At 41.2% G+C, this 27,391-nt stretch overlaps 1 protein-coding gene across 2 annotated transcripts; it reads right to left on the bottom strand.

Moving 5' to 3' along the window:
• Window positions 1-5,416: 5,416 nt before the first annotated feature.
• On the bottom strand, window positions 5,417-27,163 carry PIP4P2 (phosphatidylinositol-4,5-bisphosphate 4-phosphatase 2). Of its 2 annotated transcripts, none has more exons than XM_072330155.1 (7): window positions 26,879-27,163; window positions 21,081-21,229; window positions 19,600-19,706; window positions 18,057-18,180; window positions 13,353-13,405; window positions 8,027-8,117; window positions 5,417-6,994 (listed from the first exon to the last, which is right to left on the bottom strand). In XM_072330155.1, exons 1-7 carry the CDS (start codon window positions 26,982-26,984, stop codon window positions 6,851-6,853), a joined length of 774 nt encoding a protein of 257 aa, XP_072186256.1. In that variant the 5' UTR covers window positions 26,985-27,163; the 3' UTR covers window positions 5,417-6,850. The 2 variants fall into 2 exon arrangements, with proteins under 2 accessions (XP_072186256.1, XP_072186255.1); XM_072330154.1 differs by having other exon boundaries at window positions 21,081-21,226; window positions 26,879-27,123.
• Window positions 27,164-27,391: the final 228 nt, after the last annotated feature.

Genomic DNA, 27,391 nt, shown 5'->3' with positions numbered 1-27,391 from the left:
ATACAGAAAATGTTGGTCCCACAACAAAGGCCTACTCTACATACTAGAAGCACTTGCTTCATTGCAAAAACACAGTCTACCTCCCACAAATGGAAACCTCAACCCTTGCAATTGTGAACCAAAATCACACATCGGGAAATAAGCAGGAGGAGTTACATGAAGGACTTATGCTGAACTTATAACCCTCCTCATGATGCCAACATTTTTGGTTCCCAAAACCCGGGAACCAACATCAACTTTGGTGGACCTCTGCCTCTGCAGCACAGGATGGTGCACCCCGCTGTGATTTCTGTGGCCTGGAGGGGTGGTGGTAGCGATTCATCGCGGAGCTGACTGCGGACCAAGGCTGTTTTCAAGAGGCAAGATCTGTGAACAGCTGTGCAAGAACAGGTAAGAACAGTCTTGTGTGATTAAGTATTGCCTTGGAGGTCGAAGTCTGGGACTCTTATGTTGTATGTGAGCATCTTGCCCAAGAATAGGGAGTGCATGAAGCTGTAGAAGAGCAGTTCCTGCAGTAGTACAACCATAGGTTGCTGAGAGAAATGGGGAATAGGAGTTCCAAGGTGGGAGATGGAGAAAGGGCCCCCATAGCAGTGCCTGCTATAATTCCTTTAGGAGATATGTTGAAAAATTGGAAAAGAAATTCAAGAAACAGAGATAAAGATAAGCAGAAGATGATTAGGTATTGCATTCTTATGTGGCCTAAGGAGCCAATTGTAGGGGAATCAGTTTTTTGGCTGAGATGTGGATCTAATGAAGACTGGATATGTCGGGCTCTGAACGTGTATGTGAATAGAAAAATGCCTTTTTCTTCAGAAGAGTCTGAATATGCTGCTTGTTGGGTTCAGGGTGTACAGCAATTAATCACGCCTAGGCGGAATTCTATAGATAAGGGAGAACAGAGAAATTCCAGATGGGACCCTTTAAACAGCCTCCCTCCTCTTGGAGCTGTCCCTTCAGTGAAACAGCATCCCCCCCTTACAATCTTGATCCTGAGCCAAGTCCTGTAATTGAAGGAGAAAAGCTGGAGACAGCTGACAAAGTGAAGGATGTTGACCTTGATCACCCCCCTAACAACCCACCCAAAAAGAGCTCTGTGATTAGTGCTGAACCTAAGAAGGAAAAATTCTGCCAGCTTAGGAAAGAACTGGAGCAATGCAAATAGAGATATCCCCCTCAGGGAAGTTCCAGTGTTAACAGGAATAGGGTATGTGAACACCCCTCTTACTAGTGGAGAGGTGAGAAATTTTAAAAGGGAAATGAAACCTTTAATGGGGGATCCAATTGGATCAGCAGAACAGTTTGATCAATTTTGGGGGCCAAATTTTTACTCATGGCGTGAGATGATGCCTATCCTGAGTCTGCTGTTTAATGGGGAGGAAAGAGGAATGATTAGATGAGCTGCTATGCGGGAACAGGAGAAAACGCACCCTCCGGGTGCAGAGGTGGTACCAGCTGAAGTGATATTCCTGTTAACAGAGCCAGTATGGGATGGTAATAATGACAAAGAGAGGGCACATATGAGAGATCTGCGGGAAATAGTAATTTTAGGGATTAAGGGAGCAGTGCCTCGGTCTCAGAATTTTGCTATAGCGTTTGAAATTCAGCAAGGTAAAGAGGAAACACCAATGCAGAGGTACTCCGGGATGGATCCCCAGGATCAAGTTGCACAGGGAATATTGAGGGTCATTTTTGTCACTAAATCCTGGCCAGACATATAAAAGAGACTGCAGAAAATAGAAGGGTGAGATGAGCAACCATTAGTGAATCTCTTGAGAGAGGCACAGAAGATGTATGTATGTTAGGAGGGAGGAAGAGAAGCAAAAACAAAAGACAAAAATGGTGGCTGTTGCAGCAAATCAAGTGGTAAAACAGAAAATGGAGAATCGGCAGGAGACGAATCAGTATTCAAAGGGCAGTTGGGATAAAAGGAATAAAAACAAAAACAGAGAAGTGAGGAGGTCGTTTCCTGTACCTCCAGAGCAGAAACCAGCAACAAGAAAATGCTTTTGCTGTGGAAAAGAAGGCCACCTTATAAGGAGGTGTCCTGAGTTAGAAAAGGAAGAGCGATTAATAGCTGTTGTGAATGAAGACTAGGGGTGTCAGGGGCTTCCTGAAACTTGGTCCCACAAGGAGCCCTTGATAAATTTGAAAGTGGGACCTAATGAGGAAGAGATTGTATTTTTAGTGGATACAGGGGCAGCCAGGTCATCTTTAGCTTATAAAATACCGGGACTTGATTTAACTGGGAATACTTTATGAATAACTGGGGTTGAGGGGTCAGAAATGATAGTTCCCCTTTTTGATGCTACAGAATTAAGATGGAAAGATAAAATAGGTACAGGGCAATTGTTATATGTGCTGGAAGCAGGGACCAATTTATTGGGGAGAGATTTAATAGCTAAATTAGGATTACAGTTGAAAACTTGTGAAACCGGAACAAAAGTGTCAATGAATGTGTTACCAGCTGCTGATGAAAAAGAAATAAACCCAAAGGTGTGGGCAGGGGAAGGAAACTGGGATGGACTCACAAATACTCCATTGAAAATAACTGTTCAAGAAGGGAGTGAAACAACATCAATACCCCATACCCTTAGAAGGGCGAATGGGTTTAAAGCCTGTAATACGGACATTGGTTAAGGATGGAACCTTGCATTTTGCCTTATAATACCCCGATTCTGCCGGTATGGAAGGCAGACAGCACTTATTGGCTGGTGCAAGATCAGAGAAAAATAAATGTAATAGCCCTCAAGCAACACGCCGTGGTTTGTAACCCCTTTAAGTGGATACTGTAGAATATGGATGAGATGCTTAACCAATGAATGAGAGCCAGGAAAGCATTACCTGCGTTGGGTTTAGTGGATATAATGGGATGGATTTTGCAGTCCGGCGATCATTTTCTCCCTTGCCAATAGGGGGCGTGCGCCCGTTATTGCAATAACGGGGGTGGGAAGGGGAGGGCACGAAGAGTGAGAAAGAGCCAAAAGTAATAATAAAACCACCCATCCCCCCAAAGCAGAAAAACAGGCTAATGGAAACCAAGAAAAATCATAACTCATCATTCTGTTATCTGTGCTTTATTTCATGCCGAAATCACACCATGAATTCCTTGGTGACCTTCAGTATATCTGGAAAAGATGGTTTATGAGCATTAGAATCCAGGCTTTATTGCTTTTTATTTAACTCCTGACATTATTAAAGGGAAAAATATTGTTTCAGTGTTAGAGTAATAATACAGGAAAGACCTTCACAGAGGAAAACAGTGTACACAGCAAGGAAGGCACCGCATCAGTCCTACCTTCTGGCATTTGATTCCAGATCTCATCTTGTTCAAATGTGTTTTGTTGTCACGATGGTCTAATGGGAAAAAAAAAGATCTCCAGTAATCTTTAATGCATCTAGAAATTCAGCTAATAATCACATCAAAACGTACAGTCAGAGGATGAGCCAACAGAAACTAACAGAAGTACCTAACAAAAGTACCTTAGAACTTCAGTATATAGGGAACAAGGCTCTGAGTTTTCCCTCTCCTGGTACATCCAAGTACATCTGTCCTATTCCTGAGATGTTTTGACTTCATGACTACATCAGTACAGCATTTTTATTTGTCCTTAAAGTTTCGGCTAAAGTTCCCATCTAACCTAACACTCCGTTGCAATCTACGTCATGTCCTTTTGATATCTACCTCTTCTTCTCTGGTTATGTTTAGCAGCCTTTTCTTTATTTAAATAGTGTTCTTGTTAGCCTTCTCAGCCTATTCTTGCAGGTCAATCTTTGGACATCTAAGTTACCCATTTCAGTTTTCAAACTGAAGTAATCAGTCAATACCTTACCTGAAATGCATCACCCAAAGCTGGACACAGACATTCAGTGAGAACTCTCCCAATACAGCAGAATAGCAAGGGCTGTTTCATTTTCTAGCCAACAACCCCATCCCACTGGCATATTATTAACTAGTGCAGGCATTTTGGGATGCATTAGCATTTCTTCCTAGCTACACGCTATGGAAGATAGCAATTGATTTTATTTTATTGCATTTTGCCCTCAGTTTAAGAATTTGACTTTGAATCCAGCCTTTCAGCTTGCTCTGAGTTTTTACCAGCATTTTGTTTTTTTTAACCACTTAAGACATGAAATACATACTTTAAAAACACAAGTGGCAAACACAGCCTCCAAGCTTAACCATCTTTGAATAATTTTACTGCTGTGTTTCGCAAGCTTGATTAGGAAAACATTTCAGAAGTGTTTTTGGAAACTTTGCTAACGATTAGAGGGCATGTTGCATTCTTTATTCGCACCGTATCTTAATGGACATTTAGATTGATCTAATGTGACAAGTCATTCTTGCTGCTGGTTACCTACTTATTTTTCAAGTCCATGTTGTGAGTGACAGGGATTTACTAACATTTGATATTAAGTTGCTGCCTTGGAAGACCAGGAAAAAAAACAAGTATCGTTCATAATCTATTTTTCAACAGTAAACACAAATGGCTCCAAGGATATTTCATCACCTTCTCTAAGTACTTCACGATGAACTCCTTATCTGGCTGATCTGAAACCTCTATCTCCTTTCAACATATTGCTCATTGCAAAGATCTTCCGATAACCAAGACCAAAGGACAGCATTTAAAAATGAAACATTGTGCCATCCATGAGGGATAAAGAATAAAGAAAAATATATAAGACATTCATCAGTAGGTTTGTAATTAAAAAATAGAGTTGAAGTCTGAACAGTTTTTAGTCAGCAACACTGACTACATAGATCTCTTCAGGGATGAGATTTGGAAAGGTGAAAGATAAGGCCTGAAAGCACAGGAGTCCTCCATCTTGAGTTCAGACAGTTCCTTCCCCTACCCAATGCAGTGATCTTTTTCTTGATGTACTAAGAGCCAACGGAAGCAACCAGTGATCTACATGTTTAAAATGCCATACTTTTCCTTAAGTTTTCATTACTTGGTCATTAGTCAGCCTCCATTTTTTTTCCTCCCTTAAGACACAAAAGCAGTGGATGACTTTCAGTGCAGCTCCGTCTGACTCTTTCAGGATGTTTAGTGCAGACATCATTTATATGCAAGACAACTAGGAAAAGTATTTGAAGGTTTAAGATGCAAAGGACTACAGCGATCACTTGCCACGAAGGGATATTAATAGCATTTAGGAAACAGACCACATGACTGTATTCCTCTCAATCAGTCATTCACTAAAGAGGACACAATCCCAGCTGTGGTCCCATCCCATGTTTATTCTCTCTGCATTCTTCCAATAATGTCAGGAACAAAGCAATTTGTTCTTGTCCTTTTATGTTCCTGAATCTTCCGTTCAGCAAAAGGCAGAGCTCACCTCCACTGCACAGCATCTTTCACGTTAATAAATTCCTCTTCCATTTCTGTATTCTTATATATAAGAGACAAAAATATTTTAAGTTTGAATAATAATCTTTATTTCTTTATTAGTTTATTTGTAAAAGGTACATTGTAATCCTGAGCTACTGCTTTATACATTTAGCATCATACAAAGACAGATCATTTACAGTTTGATCATTTACATTTATTGTGCTCCAAAATCCTTATCTGAATATCATTTTGTCCTAGGAGGAACATAGATAATTTAAATTACGTGTATCCCTGAAACATCCACATTAACTTACCCATCCAACCCCATTACCTAAATCACTACAGTCTAAATCACTCAGGACATTCCTTCTGAATTTAGCAAAAAATTTGTTTAAAACTATAAAGATGGGCAGTGCAAGAACTGGTCCCTCAATCCTTTGTGAATACATCACTAGGAAAAGCTTTCTGTTTCTGTATTCTCTTATTACGTCAGTGCTCAGTTGACTAGATGTACTCTGATGGAATGATCCAAGTTTACCCATTTTCTTACTACAGCAGTTAATATGAATTTACATGTGAATTTACAGTGTCTCCCTTTGCAACGACCAGTGCTCAACTTTCCCAAGCAGGAAAAATCTGACACGATCCAAAGAAATTAGGAGGCAACCCATCACCACCTTACAGTCACCTACATGACAGTGAAGTATTTCTAAACAGGTCGTATGAAATGCTTCCCTTAGACCCTGTAAAGGAACTTGCACAAATAACCAGAGTTAAGTTCCATAATCCGAGCATGGCTTTTAGAATCTGCCAGGTAAAAACAAAACAAAAGAAGACCCGAGTCCCAGGATCCATGAGAAGAAAGCATTTACCCTAACTGAAATCCAATCCTAAGTGGAAATTTATTCGAACTATCAAAATAGCATCTCTTTACCTGAAAATCTCAAAGCATACAGTGTTTACAAATGTCTCTATCAACAGTGTCAGTCTTTTGAAGTACACTTGTAACTTTCGTTTCCCCAGTAAGGTCACTATGATCTTAGGCAAAAGATACGGTAAGCAGTTCAAGCAAAATGCTTATTGCTTAGGTTTTAAAGCAAGCCACTTTGAACGTAACTGTAGTTAAAATGTTAAGTACAAATGTGAAGCTACTGTAGAAACACTTATAAACACTCTTGCTTTTGAATTCTTACTGATCATCTAGAAAAATGGCAAACGGGTTTTAACATAACGAAGGAAATGTAAAACTTAATACTGTCTGTTGAAATCAAATCCAACACCTATAAAGACAGAGTTATGAACATGTAAACACAGCTTTAGTATTCAGAGCTAGGGAGTCTAGCAGCAAAACAAACTATTTGCATATTATGTAGTGCAATGAACGTTTGTTCTTAGAGACCTCCAGTCTTAGAACTACTTTGAACAGAATGGAATCCTTACAGGAAAGGTTTTAAAAGTGTCCAAGATGTAATATCCAGAATTAATAGATGAGCATCTGCTATAATCTAACAATTTCTCTATGCAAAACTGTGCTCTGGATAACTGACTTTTATAGCTCCCCAGTAGCAGGCTCGAATGAGGCAGATTAAACCTAAGAGATAAGCAATAGCCCAAGAAACGTAGGTTGCGTGAAATCGCCTGGCAAAATCTTGTGTACCAACCTGAAAAATAAAAGAGAGAAGAAGTGTCAAACACAGCAATATCTGCTCTTCAAGGCAGAATGAGCAGCTTCATTGAGTATTTCAGCACATTTTTCACTCTGATAAGGATCATCCAAATATTTTATTAGCTCAGTTGTACACAACCTTCAGATTGGAGCACAATCATAACCTTAGGAAGTAAGTCAGGAGGTCTTCAGTCCAGCTTTTTAACCAAAGATGAGAGCAAGTCCCTCAGGGTTTGAATTTAGTTGGGTTCCAAAATGTTTGAAGGACATGGATGTCCTTCAAAGGATGCTGCCTGCTCGAGATTCTCAGACATGCGTCATAATTAAACAAGATCATCGTTTTCTAACTCAGTAAAAATTTAAGAAGATATAATCTCTTATTTCTGGTTGTCCCCACAGAAACGATTTGTGTTGCAACACAAGTTAAAGATACTGTGAGAATCACACAAACTCTATCACGTTTGTGATTGTGAGTTAAAACGTGGGCAGTAGGAAGCCCACCACATAGTTTTCTGAGTAACGCAACAGCTAAGTGAGGAGTCTCAGTTAGTAAATAGCTTATTACTTGGTTTTACTGCATAGAAAGGTGTGTGTTCCTTTATCATTTGTACAAGTACCAACTCTTTTAAATCCCGTTCTCCTCCACCACAGCGAGGCCTACACTCCTGGCTATACAGCAATATGTATTTCTAGAAACCTTAAAGTACTGAGAGCCATAGCAAAAGCAACATGTCCCAGTAGTTCTAAAATAAAGCCTTTTTCTTTTTTCCCCCCACAGAAGGATAAAAGTCAAATATAACATCAGGAATGGGAGGATCTCACAGTGCCAGAAGATCCTTTAGGGACATTTCATTTTGCTAGCTAACTCAGATGATTGTGTCCATATTAATAGGAGATGACAAAAATACGCAAATGTAAGCAATTTTGCTCATATTCTGAAGGAGAAAAGAGCTGGTCAATGAAGGGAGCTCTTTGTACATGCACAGCCCCAAACACCATTCTAAGTACAAAAAAGCACATCACTCACAGTTAATCCAACTCCAATGAAGATGCAAATCATTCCAATTGTAATATATGCACAGCAACGTCTCCGAGGCAATGCACTTCCAACAGAAGAGCTGTTAGAAAATAAACGGTGCTTTGAATTCAGAGAAGGGAATCACACAGAAAGCAGCAGGTCTGTCATAGGGGAAAAAATGGCAATACATACACACCCACCTGAGTTTATAAAATTGAAGGGAAAGCCTACAGTAATGCTGATGAGTGAAAGTCCACGTCTGTTTAAAGGGGCACTATAGGTAGGCATGAACACACACACACACACACACAAAGCAATAACCTAGCATCTCAAAATGCTTGCAACAAAGAGAAGAGTAACACACCAGTAGCTTAGATGTATCGATCCTATAACCACAGTAGACCCAAATAAATATCTTAAGGAGCCTTTGGATTGCAAAAATCAAGCTTGGTTTAAAGCTTCAGCGTAGGCTCCAAGACACCCTTTAGTCTCTTAATACATCAGTACATGTCTTTATTCATTACATCTAAGTAACTGAAAACCAGTTCCGCTGCTTAACAGTAACAGCAAGCACAACTTATGTAGTGGAATAGTTCACTCAGTATTGTCAGTTGGCTAAGCACTACCCCACTTCTTTAAGTTTAAAAGCAAAGAAAAACTGAAATTCTAGACATTTAAGTTAATATAACTAACTACAGAAACATATCAGTTTTGTGGGTTTTTGTTTTTGCTTTCCAGTCTTCTTTCAGACCTCTACTGCAAGCCAAATTAGCTGCACAAATCACTGCTGGCAAGCAAAGCAAGTAAATCCCTTGGATGTTCTGTCACTCATCATCCAGACTACAAACTCCTAGACAGACAGCTTTGTCTGCCTGCTGCACTGCACTAACTACTAACGTGCTTCAGCAAAAAGGAACATAAAATGCTAATAAAACATTACATTCTTCACTACAGGTTAGAATATTCTGGCTGGAAGCTCAGAATTATATGGCATGTATATCTCTAGGCAAGAAATTCCAATCACATATAGCTACGTTAAGGAGGAATGTTATTTGATTCTGTTGAGCACAGAGAACTAAAAGCTCCCAAGTGGAAGATGTTTATTTCATGACATCTTAGAGGTAGTTCTGAAGCATCCTGCAGCACACTACCATCATTAAAGTACTTTCTCTCACACTAAGAGATCAACATACCTTTGGAAACTTATGGCACATTCAAAGCTAGAAGAGAAAGTAATTTTCATCTCATGATGGTTCCACATATTTGAGATAACCACACAACAGAATAAAGCACTCCTGAACTGAAGTAGCGCATCCATCATATGACTGACCGAATTTCTGGCTCCAGTTGCTTAGCCACATAGCATGGTCTCATATGCTTTGCATGTGACTAAAATTCTTTATACATTCATCTTAGGAAACCTTCAAATAGATTCCCTTAAGCAGCTTTACTCCAGCATTATTTCTTTACAAGGAATTTCTAAAAGGCTCCATGAAAAGAAAAGTAGTCCTCGAGCTGGTATCCACAAACTGGGCTTCATCTCGCAAGGCAAGGTCTAAACACAGTGACCACCATTAACTAACAGACAAAGGTGAACACACACAAAACCAAAAAACATCCCCCCAGAGCTCCTTAAATAAGTCTGCAGCCATTCTAGAGGAACAAGGAGTTGTCTCATCCCAAACCCCTTGAGGAAAACAAAACAAACATTGTGTAAATGGGGAAAGCATGAGGACAGACTCCAAATGCTGACACTCCAAAAGTAACATCAATGAGCACTAAGCTTGACCTTAGGTTTCTTCCTCTTGCAAAATTTCCCAGTTATATGCTAAGGATGTTAATTCTACCATGGAGACAGAAAAATGAGCTCTAACTAGCTAACAAGCTGGTAGAAGTGTCATGTTTAAAACACCTGAGACAAGCATGATCTTTATTGCACTGCATGTTTCACAAAGTTCATTTTGGAAAAGAAATCTTCACTTTGAAAGCTGCCTGACTTGCATCCTTGTTTTTGTAATCCTAATAGTGAAGGTGCCATCTTTATTTTCCATCTGTTTCTCTCAGGCTGTGTCTCCTCCTACCCATTTAGAAAGACTGGGGGAGAAATCATCTCCTCAAGTGCTGTTTAGAAGTCTTCATTTAATTTTATCTGCCTTTTCCTTTCTACAGAAAGCAAAGCTGAAATAAAAGCATTAAGTTCCTGCGGTCACATAACAGCTCTGGGTATATTTAGCAATTGCAATAGATCAGGTTTTACTTTTCCATTTCTCAGTTATATTGGTCACTGGGCCACTCAAATAGCAATCTGGACCCTCTACTCAGCCTAAACCACACGTACACCCCTTCATTTTAATAAAGAAAGCTGAAACCATATCCCCCAACCTATAATCTGCAAGGTTTGACAGTTTCATTCAGAGGTTATCAGAACTGGGGTCAAAAGAACACTGTACAGTAGCAGGCTTGCAGCTGTCTCTATTGTGTGACTAATGAGGGTAAAGTCACTACAAAGCCATCCAGAAAGCAGTAAGTAGTCCAGCCTTTTTCTGAGTTACTACTAAGGAAGCAACAGCACCTGCAGACCTGTAGGCATTGATAGCAGATTTAAGAGACACCAAAGCTAGTTCAGCATCAGGTGCTAATAAAAGGAAACCACAAGAGACAGAGGCTGTTAAAAGGAGAGGCACAGGAAAGAACACAGGGCCTGTCCTATGCCCCCAAATTATTACTATATTTCAGATGTATTATTAGCAGCTTTTTAAAAAGAAAAATCAAAATTCAGTATTTTGAAGATGAAAAGTACTGCTGAAATTATCGGCCATAGAAATGCCAGAGTTCCACAGTCTCCTTTTCTTAAAGGTTCTGCAGGCTTTATTGGGCACAGATTTTAAGTTCATCAGGGTTCAGCATTTTGGGGGAGGAAAGATGGGACAACAGACTGAGGAACAACTGGTATTTTGTATCACACAAGAATGCTACAACAGCGATAGAAACAGTTTTACCCCCTCTCTGATCATCCTCAATTATACAGACTAAGAGCATTTTGCAACAGCTTCCTTATTAACTGCATTTGTTGTCGTAATTCTGAGACGGAGCCATTTCACCTTCTCTGAACTATGTTTTCTTATTGACTTCTTCAATTACTAAATCATGAGTTCCCCTGTAATTATACGAGGCATTCCTGGTGTTAAAACCTAGTTTGCACCAACCAGGTAAGTACTCACAAAGAAGCCATTTGCAGACATTTCCCTGCACTTCTGAAGTCTGTGGTAAAGAAAGTCATGCAAACTGTTCGAGAATTTGAGTTTCAATAATTGTCTTCTTCGAAAAACCTGCAGCGATTTGAAGTGCCTTTTGCCTCAGTCTACACTATCCTTTAAGTGACTATCATCAACAGATTCAACAGAAGGAGGGAGCACTTGTGCATCTCAAGTGTCATCTGTTAATGAAGAAAGCTTTTCACTCACTGGCCAAAATACAGCATTCCACATTCCCTTCTGACTACTTGGCTAAAAGATACAGTGACCTCTGACAAAGGGCTGACAGAAAAACAGAAGGTCATGGCAGCTGTTTATTCCATTCCCACGACTTCAAGTTCTGCCTCACCTATGTTGTGCCCTAAATGCATTCCCTAGAAAGGCTTATATTGATGGCAAGTGCAAAACTCCAGTCTGCTACATTGCAAAGGCAGGAAAACACCAAGCAGCTCATTCAAAGTTATCACATTTCACAATTGGAATCCTCAGAACAACTATTTGTTAAGAGTGTTTTGTTTTGTGCAACTCAGTTGCTACTTAAGCTGTAGCTTTCACAGATTACACTCCATTTCTATTACATACAGATAGCATGCTTTGCACTTTGAAGACAAAGCACAGAGATCTTTGTCTCCGGCATTTTTTTTATTAGAATACAAGCAATATGAATCTACAGAAGACAGAACAAAAGATAATACGATGTAATATAATATAAGGCATAATTACTGCGCTGATACTTCTGGGAAGTTTTCATTGTCGAATCCCAAAGGGGAAATAGCAAATCTTTCTGTACTTAAGGACAGTCAAGAAAGAAGGATGACCTGAGGTCAACTATTGAGGGTTAAATGATAAGAAATACCAAATACTAACTGCAAGTGCTTTAAAAACAAACACCACAAAACACCAACTCCTTCTATCAGCAACTAGCAGGAAAAAGCTGAATGCAACTGCAGGCAGTAAAAACAAACAAACAAGCCACGCAAAGCAACAACTCATTAAGATCCTGATATTATCTGACTTAAGTAAACTAGAACATAACCGCCGTTCCGTACACAACCATTTACAGTCCTGAGGATAGGACACACACCGCTAGGCTGGCTTCTCTATCAAATACTCAGGCAAAAAGTTTCTGGCAGTTTAGCCAATGGCTAAAGTACATTTATTCTAAGCCTTCTGGTTCCCAAAGGGCCTGTTAGGTTTTCCCGTAACATGCAGTACAGCTGTGGTTCTCTGTTCCCAGTAGTAGAAGCATATGCTCCTTCCATAGCACTTGCCTACCCAAAGGAAGACAAGTTTGTTCTACCCATTTATTTACATGTTAAGTCTCTGAAGCAGTATTTTTAAGTCAGATTTCACACCCTGTGATTGACATTCCATCCAAATTTGAAGTGCGTTGGTCCTGTTACTTTTAAGTTTACAATATTCCAACATAAATAAACCCATTCTCAGCTAAAAATAGAAAAATAAATCCCAACCAAAAAACAAACCCACCTCAAACCTCTCATGGCTCTCACATCCTAATTTTTCCTCCGACAAGGAATACCTCCTCCTTACTGAAGTAACAGCCAGTAAGTAGACAAGTTATCATTATTAAAGAAGATAACGTGCCAAAGATGCTTAACACAAATTAGTGGAGTTTATGAAATCAGCAAAACCTCATTCAAATTAAGACAAGCTTACTTCCTTTCTTCTGCTCACAATGAGACAATTCAAGTTCTACATTTAAACGTTACCTCGTTAACCGCACAAAGCAGTACCATTTCAATGGCATAAGAAATAGTCCTTGCTGCTTTTAATTTTAGCAACCCATTTCTCTCTATGGCTAGCAGCATAATTTTTGACTCTTGACAACTTCACCTGAGCATTTTAGTACGTGAAGGGGTGGATTTGTCAAAGTTACTGTATTGTACACACAGCAGAAAACTCACATACACATAACATGCTTTTCAGTCTTGTCACTCAGAGGGAAATGGCAAAAATAGCCAGCACAGCAAACAGATTTTACTCCAGATAATGTTTACAGCAGAAAGAGGGAACTTCAACTTAAAAGTTAAGTTATACAATCTTGCTTTCAGAGAACTTACATTTTTTTGCAGTGTGGGCATTTTGCTAGTGTGTTAAACCTCAGTTCCATCCACTGTAAAGAGAACAAAATAAATAAGGTTGAAAAACTGGCCTGAGAAAATGTTTGTTGTACTTCATGCTAAATGTCAATGTGAAAACATTTTGCTTCTCAGGCTTTCTTTGACTTGTTTCTTGCTTTCTTCCATAAATGGGATGCCCTTTTGTCAGTGGCAACACAGCATTAGGACTGCCATGTGAAAATTTCCCATGACTTGTCCGAGTATTGCAAGATTTGCTTGACGTAATAGGGTTTCATCCACAGATGCAGTACAGGCAACATAGTATTTGTTGTTCCCCCTCCCCCCCCCCCCCCAATTCCAAGACTACAAACTTCTCCTAATGAAAGTAAATGGTGTTTCTTTTGGCATAATTATAGACAGATGCATTTTCTCATCTTTCCCCAACCCCAAACATCACTTGTGAAGAATGAGTTGAGCATTCAAAGAAACATTAATGAAAGAATAAAGACATATTTTCTGAAATATGAGTTTTACAGATATAAATTAGAGAATGTTACATAACATCTTCAGGAAATTTATATATAAAGTACAGTCACAAACCTACAAACCTCCACAAAGCCTAAAATCTATCCGGGAAACATCATTAGAAGCAACACCTGACACACCACCTTGGAAGGATCCACTCATGTACTCCGTTAAAAACAGCAAGTTTGTTGTTGTTTTGTTGGTCTTGGGTTTATCTTTCATGTTTGTTTTTTTAAACACAGCATTCTGTGGTAGTACAAAACAAACACTTCAAAGACGTTTGCCTTGAAAATGGGGGTTAGACCACAGCTCTTCATTCTGAAGAAGTTACACCATAATTGCAGCTCTGCTGCCTTTCTCACCTGGAAGTAGCTTCCTTGTTAAACACATTCTTCTGTCTCTCCTTAGTCTATGCATGAGTCACACAGCAAATAACTAGCATGGGTAGAAACTATAGTACAGCATCTTAATGCCTCCATTTTGAACCTCCTTATCTCTGTGAGAAATCAGAAGTCAGCCTACTGAACAAATCCTAACTGCTACACACAAACAAATCAATATCAAAGCCCCAACCTGCATGGAATACAGGACCTAGCTATATCTTAGCACCATTTAAATGTTGAAAATGACTTTACAAACTTCTGTTCAAGCAAACAGAAGTGGCTTATAATGCTTAGCTAGTACTAGGAGGCTTTGTTGTAAGCAAGGGTCCAATCTGTAATATTTACGATGTATTTATCCTACTTCCAACCCTCAGTTTTATTTACTTATAATAGAGATATAATCATCCACAAAAAAACCAAAAAAAACCAAAAAAAAAACCAAAAAAACACTAAACTCCATTTATTTGCTCTTCAGTTTTGAAGCATCCAAGTTACACAGTTGCTTTTTCAGTGTATTTGCTTACAAGGACTCAGCCCAACTGTTGTACCAGTTTGGCTGGGTCCCCTGAAGTCTAATTTGAAAGCTTCTGTCATACTTCCTTGACCTGAAGACGACGTGTTTTGAGCCTTAATGCTATTTCCACATTACCAGAGGAGTGAATTTGCTATTTGCATGCACACGTGCCCAAAACTACTTTATCTCCATTGGTTGTACTCAGTAATTGTGGGATAAGGCTCATCTGTCAGTGCCAGAGATGGAGACAGGCCTCTTTGGAGACGTTCTTTCAGCTTCTTACACCACAGCTCCAGAAATAGAAGCAAGTCTAAATCCAGGACTTACATTTTACATACCTGTAATTCAACATCACTGCTTTTATCCCACGGTAGGCAACTCCATTTCTAAAGTTACTCATTAATGACCTTTCTATGGATTTATTAAAGATTCCTGATTAATTATTAACCAGTCATTAACTGATACAAACTCAAATGCCTTTGAGTGTCGAGTTTGGATGGAAATAACAAAAACACTGATAATTTGTTTTCATTATAAGTACCTGATGCTGTTTCATGTTCTTAATAAAATTTCAAGTTGGTTACATGAGAATTAGCCTTCCATAGACATTACAGGTTCTTCAACCTTGAAGATCTCTGAAATCAGGGTAGGGGGATCCCATGACCCCTCCTGCCCACCACCATGTCACAGAATCATAAGGGTTGGAAGGAACCTCTGGAGATCACTAAGTCCAACCCCAACACGTTAAGCAGGATCCCTTTAGTAAGTGACAGAGGAAAGCATCCTGGTGAGTTTTGAGTATCTCTGGAGTAGGAAGACTTGATCACCTCCCTGTGCAGCCTGTTCCAGCACCTCACCATTCTCTTGGTAAAGAACTTCCTCCCAGTATCCAACCTAAATCTTCCCCCCTCTACTTAAAACCATTTCTCCTAGTCCTGCCATTATCTACCCTTGTTAAGAGTTGACTCCCCTCCTATCTGTAGGCTCCCTTTAGTTACTGGAAGGCTGCAATGAGAACTCAGCCTGATCCAACAGACACAAACCAACAGCAGCACAGCCTCTGGCAGAGTGGTGCAGGAATGGCTTACTGCCAGCATGAGTTTTAACTCAGCCAACAGTCCAAGTCCAGAAGCTCTCAAACAAGGCCCAAAACAAGATTAGACTTCTTCAGCAGGATGATTAAGCTCTTGCTCTGCCCTCTCAATTTCACCGCTTTTTCCACATTTGTCCAAATTTCAGATCTACCAGAAACAGTAGAAAACCTAATACAGAAATGGCTCCTAGTACCTTATCCATGGGGAAAAAGAAAATCTGTTGACCAAAATACAACTGAGTACTGCAGTTCAGCTATAGTAACAGCCATTGAGTTACTTTCCCAGCTGAGAAACTCAAGGGTGCTGCATAGCGTCAAGTACGCTTCTAAGAAGTTAAAAGGATCACTTGACACACGTGGGTGGAATCACCCCCCAAAATTATGCTTTTATATGGCAAAAATAAACTCTTTCAAAAGAAGTTGAAACTCTCAGAAGATAACAGAGAACATGCAACTGACCATTTGATTTTTTCACCCCAGGCATTCTAGCTTTGCCTTTTCTTTGGTGGAGAGCCATCTAACTGCCCAATGAAGCAAATAAGATACCTTACTGAGATGCCACTAGAGTTACGTATTTGCTTCACAATGAGGAGGTACCAAAGTGCAGAAATACTGCCAGAATTAACTTGGATTGCACCTATAGAAAAAAAGAGGACTAATGAATGCTGATGAGAGAAAAATTCATAACGTTGACTCTCCCTAACAATAATTAAAAAAAAAATAAATGACTGAATAACATAATAGAGATTTCTTTTATGTTAAGAAAACAAAACTTAGTAGTGTTAACTCTTCGACAGCATTACTTTCACCTGTAGGTTTTTAAACAGTAGTTCTAAACTACTTAACTGCACTACAAAAATGAAATCATGGCCCTGCGTCAGACTGCAACATCCATGCAGGTATCTAAGTTTGTTGGCATACTACTATGCTAAAAAAGTGACTAGAAGAAAAGGCATCCTTCAGTGAAATACTCCTAGTTTAAAATACAGACTTGAGACGGCCTTTTCCTTCCACAGATCTGGTCACTTTTTGTTAGTAACATTATTTTATACTGCATGAAATTTTCTTAGCAATTAAGCTCACATTCAGATGTGCATTAAAAAACAAAACCGCTATCTCTAGCTACAGACTACTGTTATTCATCAGGGTTTACAATAGTATTAAAAACATTTTTTCATACATGGGCAGAATCAACAAAAGGAATTTATCAAGAACCTAATGGTTTCTCAGCTGTTCCATCACTTGCTAATTTACAATCAAATCCTTAACTCTCCTTTTAAAAGCAGAGGTTGGAAGAGATATCTTACTTCTTGCATTCTTTATCTACCATAGTAGTTAAGTCATTATTACACACTTAATTGATCTAAATCAGGGAACAAGTTTATTCCACTGGAGATCCCATCACAAGCAAACGTTTCTCTCACTGCAGATAACAACCCACACAAAGCACCATCTTCTGAGCTTCCTTTTTGCTTCCATGAAATGCACTTGAGGATTCTCTGGCCCTTACGTACCTTAGAGTCCCTTGTTTCAAGAGCACAATACTCCAGTGATGATACAGGTCATTTGGCTTTATCACTGATCTTAGCCAGCTGCCATAATTAAGAAATCTGATAAACATTTTAGCACTGCTACATAACTTACAGCAGAAACTGTTCTCAAATCAAAATTCAAGTACACTAGGCCCTTATTCATATAAAAGAAACGTTTTGCTGCCAAGGCATCTTTATTTAGTATCTTTTCATGGAGTGGGAGAAATTTTCAACCTTGGATATAAACCAATCTCCAGATCTTAACAATTGACAGATAACCTGATGGTAAAGTGCTACAGCATTCAGGGTCCCATGCAGCAACAAGAGAAACCATGCACCTTAGCCAATGCAGAATGCACCCATCACTGCAAGTCTAAACAGAACAGATGCGCAACTTCCTTTTCCAGCTGTGTCTGCTCTCACACCTGAACAGTAACAGTGGCTTTGGGTTTCATTCATGCATGCAGAGAAAGACCAATAAACATTTTATTGAAACGCCTGTAGAAATAACCAAATACATCCATAGCAATATGAGCGCAGAAGCAGCTTTACTTCCTTCAAGATGACACAGTTCAAGGCAGAAGCTCTTAGAAATGGTTGCAATAGCCTGACCAATAGCACATGTTGGTGAGAAGGAGAATCTGGTGCTTTACTTACAAGGAAAGTATTTCCACAGTGCCCACACACCACTCTAGTTCCATCTGGTTGAACAGGCAAGGCAGGCTGAGCTGGCTGCTCTTCTGGGATCAGCATTACTGGACCAAGCGTAATGATGCGTCTACTGTATTAAGAACATTAGATGTATATGTAATTAAGCTCGCAAAAGAAAAGGGTGATGCACTGAAGCAATGAGTTCAATCAGTCACTACCAAAGCACTGCCCCTTCAAACTATAACCTTTGTGGGGGTTTTAAAACAGATGATTCACACAATTTTGGACTTCTTCTGAAGTGCTGCCCCTCTCAGTTCTGAAAACATCTGGCATGCAAGCCAGAACCCTGTAGAGATCAAAGACTTGCTATCATATGGTAGCAACACTCCTCAGGAAAAAGAAATCTTAATAACTGGGCTGAGCAAGCCTGTGAATTGGAATGTACACGTCTATGTGAAGCATGTTGAAAGAGTGTTTACTCTTTCATAATCTAATTCTTCTTTCCAAGTCAGATTCTGCTTCTTCCCACTACCAAAAAACAAGTCAACATAAGCAGCATTCTGTAGTAAAAATACTATTCAAATTGAGAGGGAATCGGATGAAACCACCCTAGCCTGACTAAACACCATCAATTTACCTTAAGCAAAAAGTCAGCATTAGCTTTTAGCTCAGTGTATTTCTAATTTATTATACAATGTGTCCAACCAAAATGACAGTATCCAAATTAACTAACAAAAGGCTGAACAAGAATCAGACTTCCTAACATTAAAACAGAAAAGAAAGATGAAAGCATTAGTTAACTTGTAACGCATGCCTTCTTCACTTATGCAACCAATATTGCAGGCTGGATGGCCTCCTTGCAAACTGGAAGCCTTCCATTTAGGGCGTACTCCTCAACTCCCTGCTTCAAATTACTCCAGTTTAGCTCATCTTCTAATAAGACAAGTACCCAGTCTATCTTAGCAAAACTGCTGAGATATGCTTTCAGGAGGTAGTTTAGCAAGACTGGAGACCTTCTGATTAAGCCTGGTTACTAAACACATGATGTATTACAGTTGAAGTATTCCATGAACTCTACAAAAAGCTGTGTGACTTCACTGAAATCTTCCCCAGTGCCATATCAACTAGGAGGAAACAAGCAAACAAACAAAAAATCGAGGACAAAAACTATGATTCAAAACCAGAAGAGCCAACAGACTGGTAACTAGGGCACTCAGTGCAGTGGAGTCTGCACTCTAACATCCACAGACCCAACTTTCATCTCAGTTTCTGCTTTATTAGGGCTGCAATACTTGAAATGAAACACTCCTATCTGTGCACACAAGTGAGAATGTTCATTGTGGCAGTCACGTTTGTTTCCACTCTAAACAATGTGTAAGTTAAAGCTGAATGGTAAGAAACTGAAAACTCAGCAGAACAAAGAAAGGAGTACCAGACTGAGACCAATCTACTGCTACCTCTGCTTACTTCAGAACTTCCCACCCTCAATCAGGCAAAGTGAGCAACTCACACATTTAAGTTTACAGTATGTTATGGATGTTACTCTTACCAGTTTGGTCTTGGGCAGCCTATTTTCCGAGATGTATCCTTACAGATAAGCAGACAATTACACTGACATCTAACATACTTCTTCCCTGAAGGAGGGTTTTTGATTGGCTAAACAAAGGAAAAGAAAGCACAGAACACACATCAGAAGTCATCACAACCAACTTTCTTCCCCATAGAAGCATGACAAAACAGTGCTATATGACTGACAAGTTCTTAACAAATACAGAGTTCCTCTTACAGACAGAAACTTGCAAGTCGAAAAAAAAAGTTTCCTCCCCCCTCCAAAAAAAAGAGGAAGTGAAAATTCTTCACAAGAACATTTTCAGTAACAAGAAATCCTGCAAACTAATGGAAAAAAATAAATAAATAAATAAAAAGAAGCTTTCATGCTTTAGTAATAAAGAACTCAAGTCTTCAACTTTAGTTTTGTGAATTTGTGCTTAATATATTGACTATATACCACTATTAAGTCTTCTTGTCTGGTATAATGGCTTTATTCAGAAGCAAAAGAATCAAAGTCTGGCTCTCAATCGCTAACAGAATATGCAGAACTGTCGGCTTATTTTCAAATGTATTGAAATCACCTTCCTTGAACCTGACAGGCAAGTTTCTGGAGCCCTTTAATACAGACAGTCACAAGCCTCAGAAGCTGAACAGCACTGCGGCCTGCATTACTATCTATCAGTAGGGAAGGTGAGTATTAGTGGCATTTTCTCTACTTTCACTTTTCATTCAAGTCAGAACGAAACAAAAAAACATTCCTACTGATTTCTGTCTTCTCTGGACAGTTCATTTCATAAAATAAATACAATTGAGCATTTTCCAAGCAAATTATCTCAGCAGCTGCAGAGCGCTGCAATATCAGGCCTCTAAACTGAAAGCGGTGGGGAATAAAACAGATAGAAACAGAGAAGCTCAAAAGCTGAAGACTTCAATTAAGAAAATGGGGAGAAGGAGCAAAAAGGTCTGTGATCACCACAGTGTTGGATGGGACCTACAGCTCCTGTGCTTCAGGACTGTTGCACAGTGGTTTGTTAGCATGTACGCGCATTGACTGAGAAGCACTTCAAGAAAGCACACATCCAAGGAAAGGTGTGGGCTGGCTACTTAGATTCTTCCAGTGTTTAAAGAATTAAATCATTCATTTTCATCCCACTAAACATTGTTCCAGAAAACATTTTACCCTTCTTTAGAAAGGATTCATTACTTAAATGAAACCTTTGCTTTTTGTTCTCAGCCTTGGAATGAAACCCCACAGAGCTAACTAGACACAACGGGAAGATTTGCATTGGCTACATAAGAACAGATTGATTGTGCCAGAAGCAAACCAGGTGCACCAGCAGCTTTGCAGCAACAGGCCCTCAATGGCGATGTCCATCAGCAGCTCACTTTGTAGGTGAGGACATAAATTCTACCAACAGCACAGTTCAACCTCCCACCACTTCCCCCCATGGAAAGAAAATGCTAAAAACCCATTTTTACCGTAGCTTCATTGCAAACTGTGCACTTAACAACATGCTGGTGTAGCTTGCCATCCAAATTGATTAGTGACTGGCACACACGGCAGTTTATGACAGGAACACCACTGGCATCTGGACTCGCAATGGCAGTATATGGAGGTGGGAGCTCTGCTGCAAGAGACCATGAAATCTCAGATGGAAAACCAAACACGGCATCCTAAAACAGTCAGCAACCGTAGCCACCAACAGCCACAGCCTCAAAGAAAGAAAAGTAAAGGGGAAAAAAATGTTGATGTTAACTACTGATATCCACATTAGATAAATCTAGGTTTACTTTGCATCCCCCCCCATCTTCTGTGCAACATTGTATACATCAATCATAGTTCTACATAGAGCGTATCAGAAACACAAAAACACCGTAAGTCACCCCAGAAAGGTAGGTCAGATGAAAGGTTCGTCCATGCAACTCCATTTCATTTTCAAATCAGCCTTTTAGGAGTAAAGAAGGGGGGCAAGGAAGAAACATGGATTAGCAGAATCCAAGGTTGGCTTCTGATGATAATCAAAAGAATAGATACAGCCCGGGTAGACAGAAGAGCCCATCCAGTATTTGTAAACATCTAGAGAGACTGAAACATCCAGGAACATTTATAGTAAAGTATCAAATATACTACAGGTAAAAATAAATGTAAAGTCTATTAAAGAGAAAATGTATGGAAATTATGTATTGCAAAGATCAAGGTATTCAGGCTCAGATAGTTCAGTACTCAGTGCATGCTTGGCATAATTAAAAGGCCAGGACTCACAGCACTTAAAGAAGCAAAGTCAAGGGAACCGGCAACAGATCCTGAAGGAGCCCAGGTCAGATCTGGGATGGGAAATACTTTGTTCAGGTACAACCAAAGCACACCTGGGCTATGCCGAAAGAATCAGAGTGCCTTGGCTTGGAAGGGACCTTAAAAACCATCCGGTTCCAACTCTCTGCCACGCGCAGGGTTGCCAACCACAAGAAGAAGATGCCAGGGCCCCATCCAACCTGGCCCTGAAATAAATTAAACCTTCAGAGCATCTACTTTGAAGAGTCCCAGATATTTCTGCTGACCAAAAGCCAACACAAGGACACACAAGGTTTTCATTTATAGACCAGTACCAGAGAACATAACAGCCCTGTGCTCCTGTGGCAAGGCTAATTTCAGCACTGCCAACCTCAAACACACAACAAAGAAAAGAGGAAACACTTCAGATCCTTCTCAGTTTAAGAATTCATGGAATGAAAACAATTCCACATAAACTCTCACAAGCTTATTACTGCAATTATTTGGCATGTAATACCACTGAGTTTTATTTCATCATGTTCTTCAGGTAAGCAGATAAGGAATGGGCACATTTAAGTAGTTAATTTTTTCTACTATTTTAAAATACTCTGTAGCCTTGAACATCAAGAAATTATATCATGATTACGTCCAAATGGTCAACAAAGTCCTCAGAGAAGCAACAAGATATCAGCTTTCTTCCAGTTTACAAAGCATTATTATCTGCTGAGGAGGGGAGAAATCTCTAGCTACTACCAAAAGCAACAAGCCCAAGCAGTAAATTTAAGCCTGTAAGGATACGCAGATCGTTCCTTCACTCAGTTTTAATGTGAATGTATTAAACTGGAGGGATTTAAGAGGCCTTGAGATCCAAAATATCACCACAAAACTTCTAAGCATCACCAATGCTCAGCACTCTCACTTGGCTACATGGTACCCAAACAATCCAGTCAGCAGAAGGCCAGCGGACATCTTGAGAGTCTCAGAACAGATCCCAACAGACTTAAATTATTTCAGATGAGAGGTAAAATTCACTCCCGTGTAGCAATGCTTCATAACTTCAGAAAGAGAACCTCACACCTACAGCTTTGATGCTGTGGTTGCAGAAATCAACACCCTTAAGAAAAAAAACAAAACAGTAGAACTTCCAGTTCTATTCTGATTTTTCTTCTCTGTTTCTGAGGACTGGTAGCACCCAGCTGAAAACTGTCAGGGATAGCTACAGTTTGAAGTATCATCATACTGTACTTTTAGTACAAGACTACCACACACAGCGGAAGAAATACAACTGACAAACAACAGCAGCAAAACACAGGAAAACAAATGAAAGCAAAACAAACATCCACCCACAGCAGACACAAAAAAAATCCCACACTTTGCCAACCACAAACAATCTCAAGCCCAGCAGATCACCATACTAACAGAAAACAGTTCCGAAACGTGGGCAACTTAGAAAGCAAGATCTTGGCTGTGAGAGTCCAAGCTAAGGTTGCTGCAGGGGGTTCCCTGGCTGTAAGCAGGCTGCTTAACTGCTTCTGCAGCCAGTAACTGATACACTCCCTGGTTACAAGAAAAAAGAGCCACAGAACAGAATGCAAACCCAGCATGCTAAAACCAAACTACAGTTCAATTCCTGCTCTCAGGTTACTTCTGTAAAGCAACAACCAGATTGCAGATCTTCTTGGCTTGGTTCTTTCAATTTACAGTGAGACAAAACTCCTAGCAGCTTGGTACAGGGCAACTGTATTAAAGGAAGGCAAACAAGGGCATTATTATTATTTCTGTTTGCTAGTAAATACATATCCCCAAGCCTTTCAGCCTTCCACAATCCTGGAAGACTTTAAGACTGTATCTTCTTCATAAGAAACAACTCTAGATTTTGAAAGCTAATCAGCTAAGGTGTGCAAGTACACAGACAACCAATTTTCCAACATCACACTGGAGCCGCCTGGCTTCCAGGTAAGCTGCCTCTTCATTCCTGTGCTGCTGCCTCAGCAGATTTACAACAGCAGGCAATAATGGTTGCTTCTCAGAGTGGTGCTGCTACATTTGCTACAGAGCAGAAAGCCAGAAGTATCTTGGCACTGCAACATTCGTGTTTAAAGAAGAGCCTTCAGAAGGGCTCCCGAAAACACAACCAGCAAGGCCCTCCAGAATTAAGTGTAAAGAGAGATATATTCAGAGGAAAGCTATAAAGGGAAATAAAAGAACCGTCTCCAAGTTTGCTGCTCCATATCTCTTAATAAAAATGCTGGCCACTTCCAAAGCACATTAACATATGTACTTGATATGACCTTTTTGGTTTTTGTTGTTGGTGGTTGTTTTTTAACAGCTTGAATTTCAGGCTAATATCTTAAATAGCAGCTCATAAAGGTCCACATGGTGGGCACCAATAGTTGGTAGACAAATTTCACACACACACACACCAGAGGCTTCAGGATATATTTATACTGCATGTCAGTGATCTGCTACTGACATTTCAGTTAACAGTTTATCAGCTTTTCTAATAATAATAACCCAACGGTAATGAGGTCAACAAGGGAAGCAGTGCCCTGCCATGCAGCACATGACTAACCTACAGTGTATATCCCCAGCAACACTCACAGGAGGCGCAGCAGCAAAGAAAACACAACCTTAGAAAAGTATTGTGCCTGTGCACTTCCTCCTTCAATATTCTTAAGTTCAGAAACCACAGGGAAATGCCTGCAGCTTTCCTTGGCAAGAGGGAAATGAGTTTGTTGGGTATGGGGGGCCATTTTCTAAACACAGATTCTTTTATCTTGATCTGGGAAGGGAGAAAGTGAACTACGTAATGGACTGGTAGGCAAGCATGGAGAAAAGCAGAATAACCCCTGTACAACAGGGAGCAAAGATAATGATTCCAGCCTTTGTGCACGTGAAGTTTCTTAACTGTGCCCTGAGCTCACATCCCAGAGTCTCACTTGCTTCCCTCACAGGGATCAAGGAATACCAGGACCCTGTGGCACTCAGCTGCCCACTAGCTTATGCTGAAAAACGTCAGCTGGGGCTCAGCCCAACAAGGGAAGAGGAAGATAGTTCCAACCCACAGCCTCATTCTAAAGCTCAGAATTACATATGGGGCACAGCAATTATAAGTATAGGGATGAATCTGTTAGTGTAACACAGGTAGTAGCACTGAGCACTAAGGGCCTATCCTTCCTTCCTCTACCTCTCCAACCCCACCTTCAGGTGATGCCAAGCAAGAAAGCACAGAAGAAGGAGCGTTTACAAGTAAATTCTATTACCCTGAGAATGCCTCTTCCTTCTGTTTGTGCTAGAAAAAGAGATAAAGGCTGCCCTGTAGCTTCAAAGGCCTTTTAGCTGCCACACGTGGGAGCAGCTTTCTCTAAGGATAGCTGACACACACAGGTATGGAGCAAGGAAGCTAGAGCAACCTGATCTAGGTGGCACCTTTGCAAAACTTTGTTTTGCAGACATTTTTAGTCACATTTTCTAAAGCAGTATATACGCATGTGAAGTGCTACTAGGTTCAGTTGCTCAGGGAGCCAATAAACAAGATACTCTACACTTCTTCATAGAGGATCCTCTACATATCAAACGTATTTGATTCCACCCCACTTCTGAAAACAAGCAGCTTATCTCTGGTGCCACACCCTCCCACTGCTGCCAAACTGGTCAGCAGGAGCTATAGCAGCACACAGCTCCTGAGGCCCAGCTGGTGCCCAGCTCTGCATTCTAAGCAGGGACCAAACAGGAGTCCCTGACCTGATGCACTTTCCTTACCTTACAAGTATAGAAAGACTTGTTGGGCTTTTGTTGTTTTTATGCGTGTTTCCAATAGGTGGAATGTATTTCAAAGTAATAGAAACAGAATGAGGACTCTGCATAATAAAAACAGAGTAGAATTTAAAGTAAGGTGGATTTCTGGAATGCTCACATAGCAAAGCTTCAGGGCTGATGGCCATCCTATACAATTCGATTGCAAGAATGCAGCCCATCTGTTTTTTGGTCTACCATAGTCTGTGCAAGTGGGCACAACAGCCACAGCACCAGCAAAAAGACCTTTTCATATCACAGCAAAGAGACCCAGCTACCCACCGGTTGAAGTACTATTCAGAGTACTCAGACGTTCACTTCTAGCCTTCTTGTACATGCATGCTCCATCTACACAGTTCTATGGAAACCCCCAAGAAATGGCCAACACAGCAGAGCCACTGAGAACCAATCTCACATTTGAAAGGCTGCTGCTAGGAAAGCTACGCTAATCTCATTTAGCCTTAAGTCTCAGCTTTTTTTCTTTCCTTTTCTCCCCTCCCTCGATTTCTGCTGTGAACAACGTAACTGGATTAGAAAGAAGAAAACACCTACTAATGTACCTTTCTAAGCTCTGCAAGTAAAAACGTTCACCCGGTGACTCAATATCGATCAACAAGGTGATTTCCGTAAGTCGGCAGAAGAAAGTTAACCCCGTACCATTTTACAGCTCGGTGGCTGCAGTATGGGCCTCGCTTTAGGAACGCAACGAAGGCAGCCACGGCCTTGAGATGCTCCGGCAAGGGCAGCGCAGCGGCAGCCCCCTCCCCTTCTCTCCCCTCCCCTCTCCGGCTCAGCTCCGGATGCAGAGCTCGGCGCGCCCCCCCACCCCCTCCAGAGATGGAGCAGAGATCCGAGCGCTTCAGTTCTCCCGCCCGATGGATGCTGCGGATCCGCGCAGCTCGCCGCACCGAATTTAGCTATTCGGCTCTAAGTATCTCCTGCTTAATCCCTCTCCTAATTAATGGCAGCGCTGATTTAAGCCCCGCAATTACCTCGCAGGTTCCAACCTGCGTACGAGTCACGCTGCAGACCGGCTCCGACCTGTTCTGCCTCTACCAGCCACTCTCCCCATTATTTCCGAGGCGGCCCATCGCGCCACGGAGCCGAACACGGCCTGCCGGCTCCACACCGCGCTGCCCCCCGATAAAGGCCGCGAGGCGGCTCCGCGGCTCGGTCCCCCAGCCCGCCTTCCCTCCCCGCCGGCCCTTACCTCGGGGGCTGCTGTCCGGCAGATAGGGCGGCGCGGTGGGGGTGACATTGCCGGAGCTGGGCGCGGAGAGCAACGGGGAGCGTTCGTCGACCCCCTCGGCAGCCATGGCTGCGGCGGGAAGGGCCCTCCCCGCTGCCGGGCTGGCGGCGTTACCGCGCGGCGGAGAAGGCGGGGGGGGGCGGACCGGGCCGAGCAGCGCCCGGGAAGGAGCGCAGAGGAAGGGGCTGGGATGAATGGAACGCGGCAAGGAGAGGGGCGGGGGCTGAGACGGCCGGGCCTGCCTCCGTCCGGCCCCTCGCGCGGGCTAATGAGCGGGGCAGGCCGCAGAGGGGAGGAGGGGGACGGCCGTCATCTGGCCGAGCTGCCGCGCTGCGGGGCCTGCAGCCGGCGCGGGGTCTGGGGCTGCGGCGCTGCCGGGGGCACGGCGAGAAGCGCCGAGGGCGGGTTCTGCGGGTAGGGGTTGGGAGGAGGAAGGTAACGCTCTGTGAAAATAAATAAATAGGTGGGTTTTTT

Source organism: Excalfactoria chinensis, chromosome 2 (assembly GCF_039878825.1).
Source record: "Excalfactoria chinensis isolate bCotChi1 chromosome 2, bCotChi1.hap2, whole genome shotgun sequence".
In the NCBI taxonomy this organism is placed as follows: Eukaryota; Metazoa; Chordata; class Aves; order Galliformes; family Phasianidae; genus Excalfactoria; species Excalfactoria chinensis.
The sequence above is the reverse complement of the archived record's forward strand: the minus strand, read 5'-3'. Positions and strand labels throughout refer to the sequence as shown.

What these genes read in the sequence shown, in the direction of transcription:
- PIP4P2 (XM_072330155.1), bottom strand. Translation starts at nt 26,984, where the DNA reads ATGGCTGCCGAGGGGGTCGACGAACGCTCCCCGTTGCTCTCCGCGCCC. An exon ending in GGCTGCCCAAGACCAAACTG is followed by an intron (nt 18,181 to 19,599) that starts GTAAGAGTAACA and finishes TTCTTAATACAG; the next exon opens with TAGACGCATCATTACGCTTG. An exon ending in TGCCCACACTGCAAAAAAAT is followed by an intron (nt 8,118 to 13,352) that starts GTAAGTTCTCTG and finishes ATTTTCTAACAG; the next exon opens with CTCTTCTGTTGGAAGTGCAT.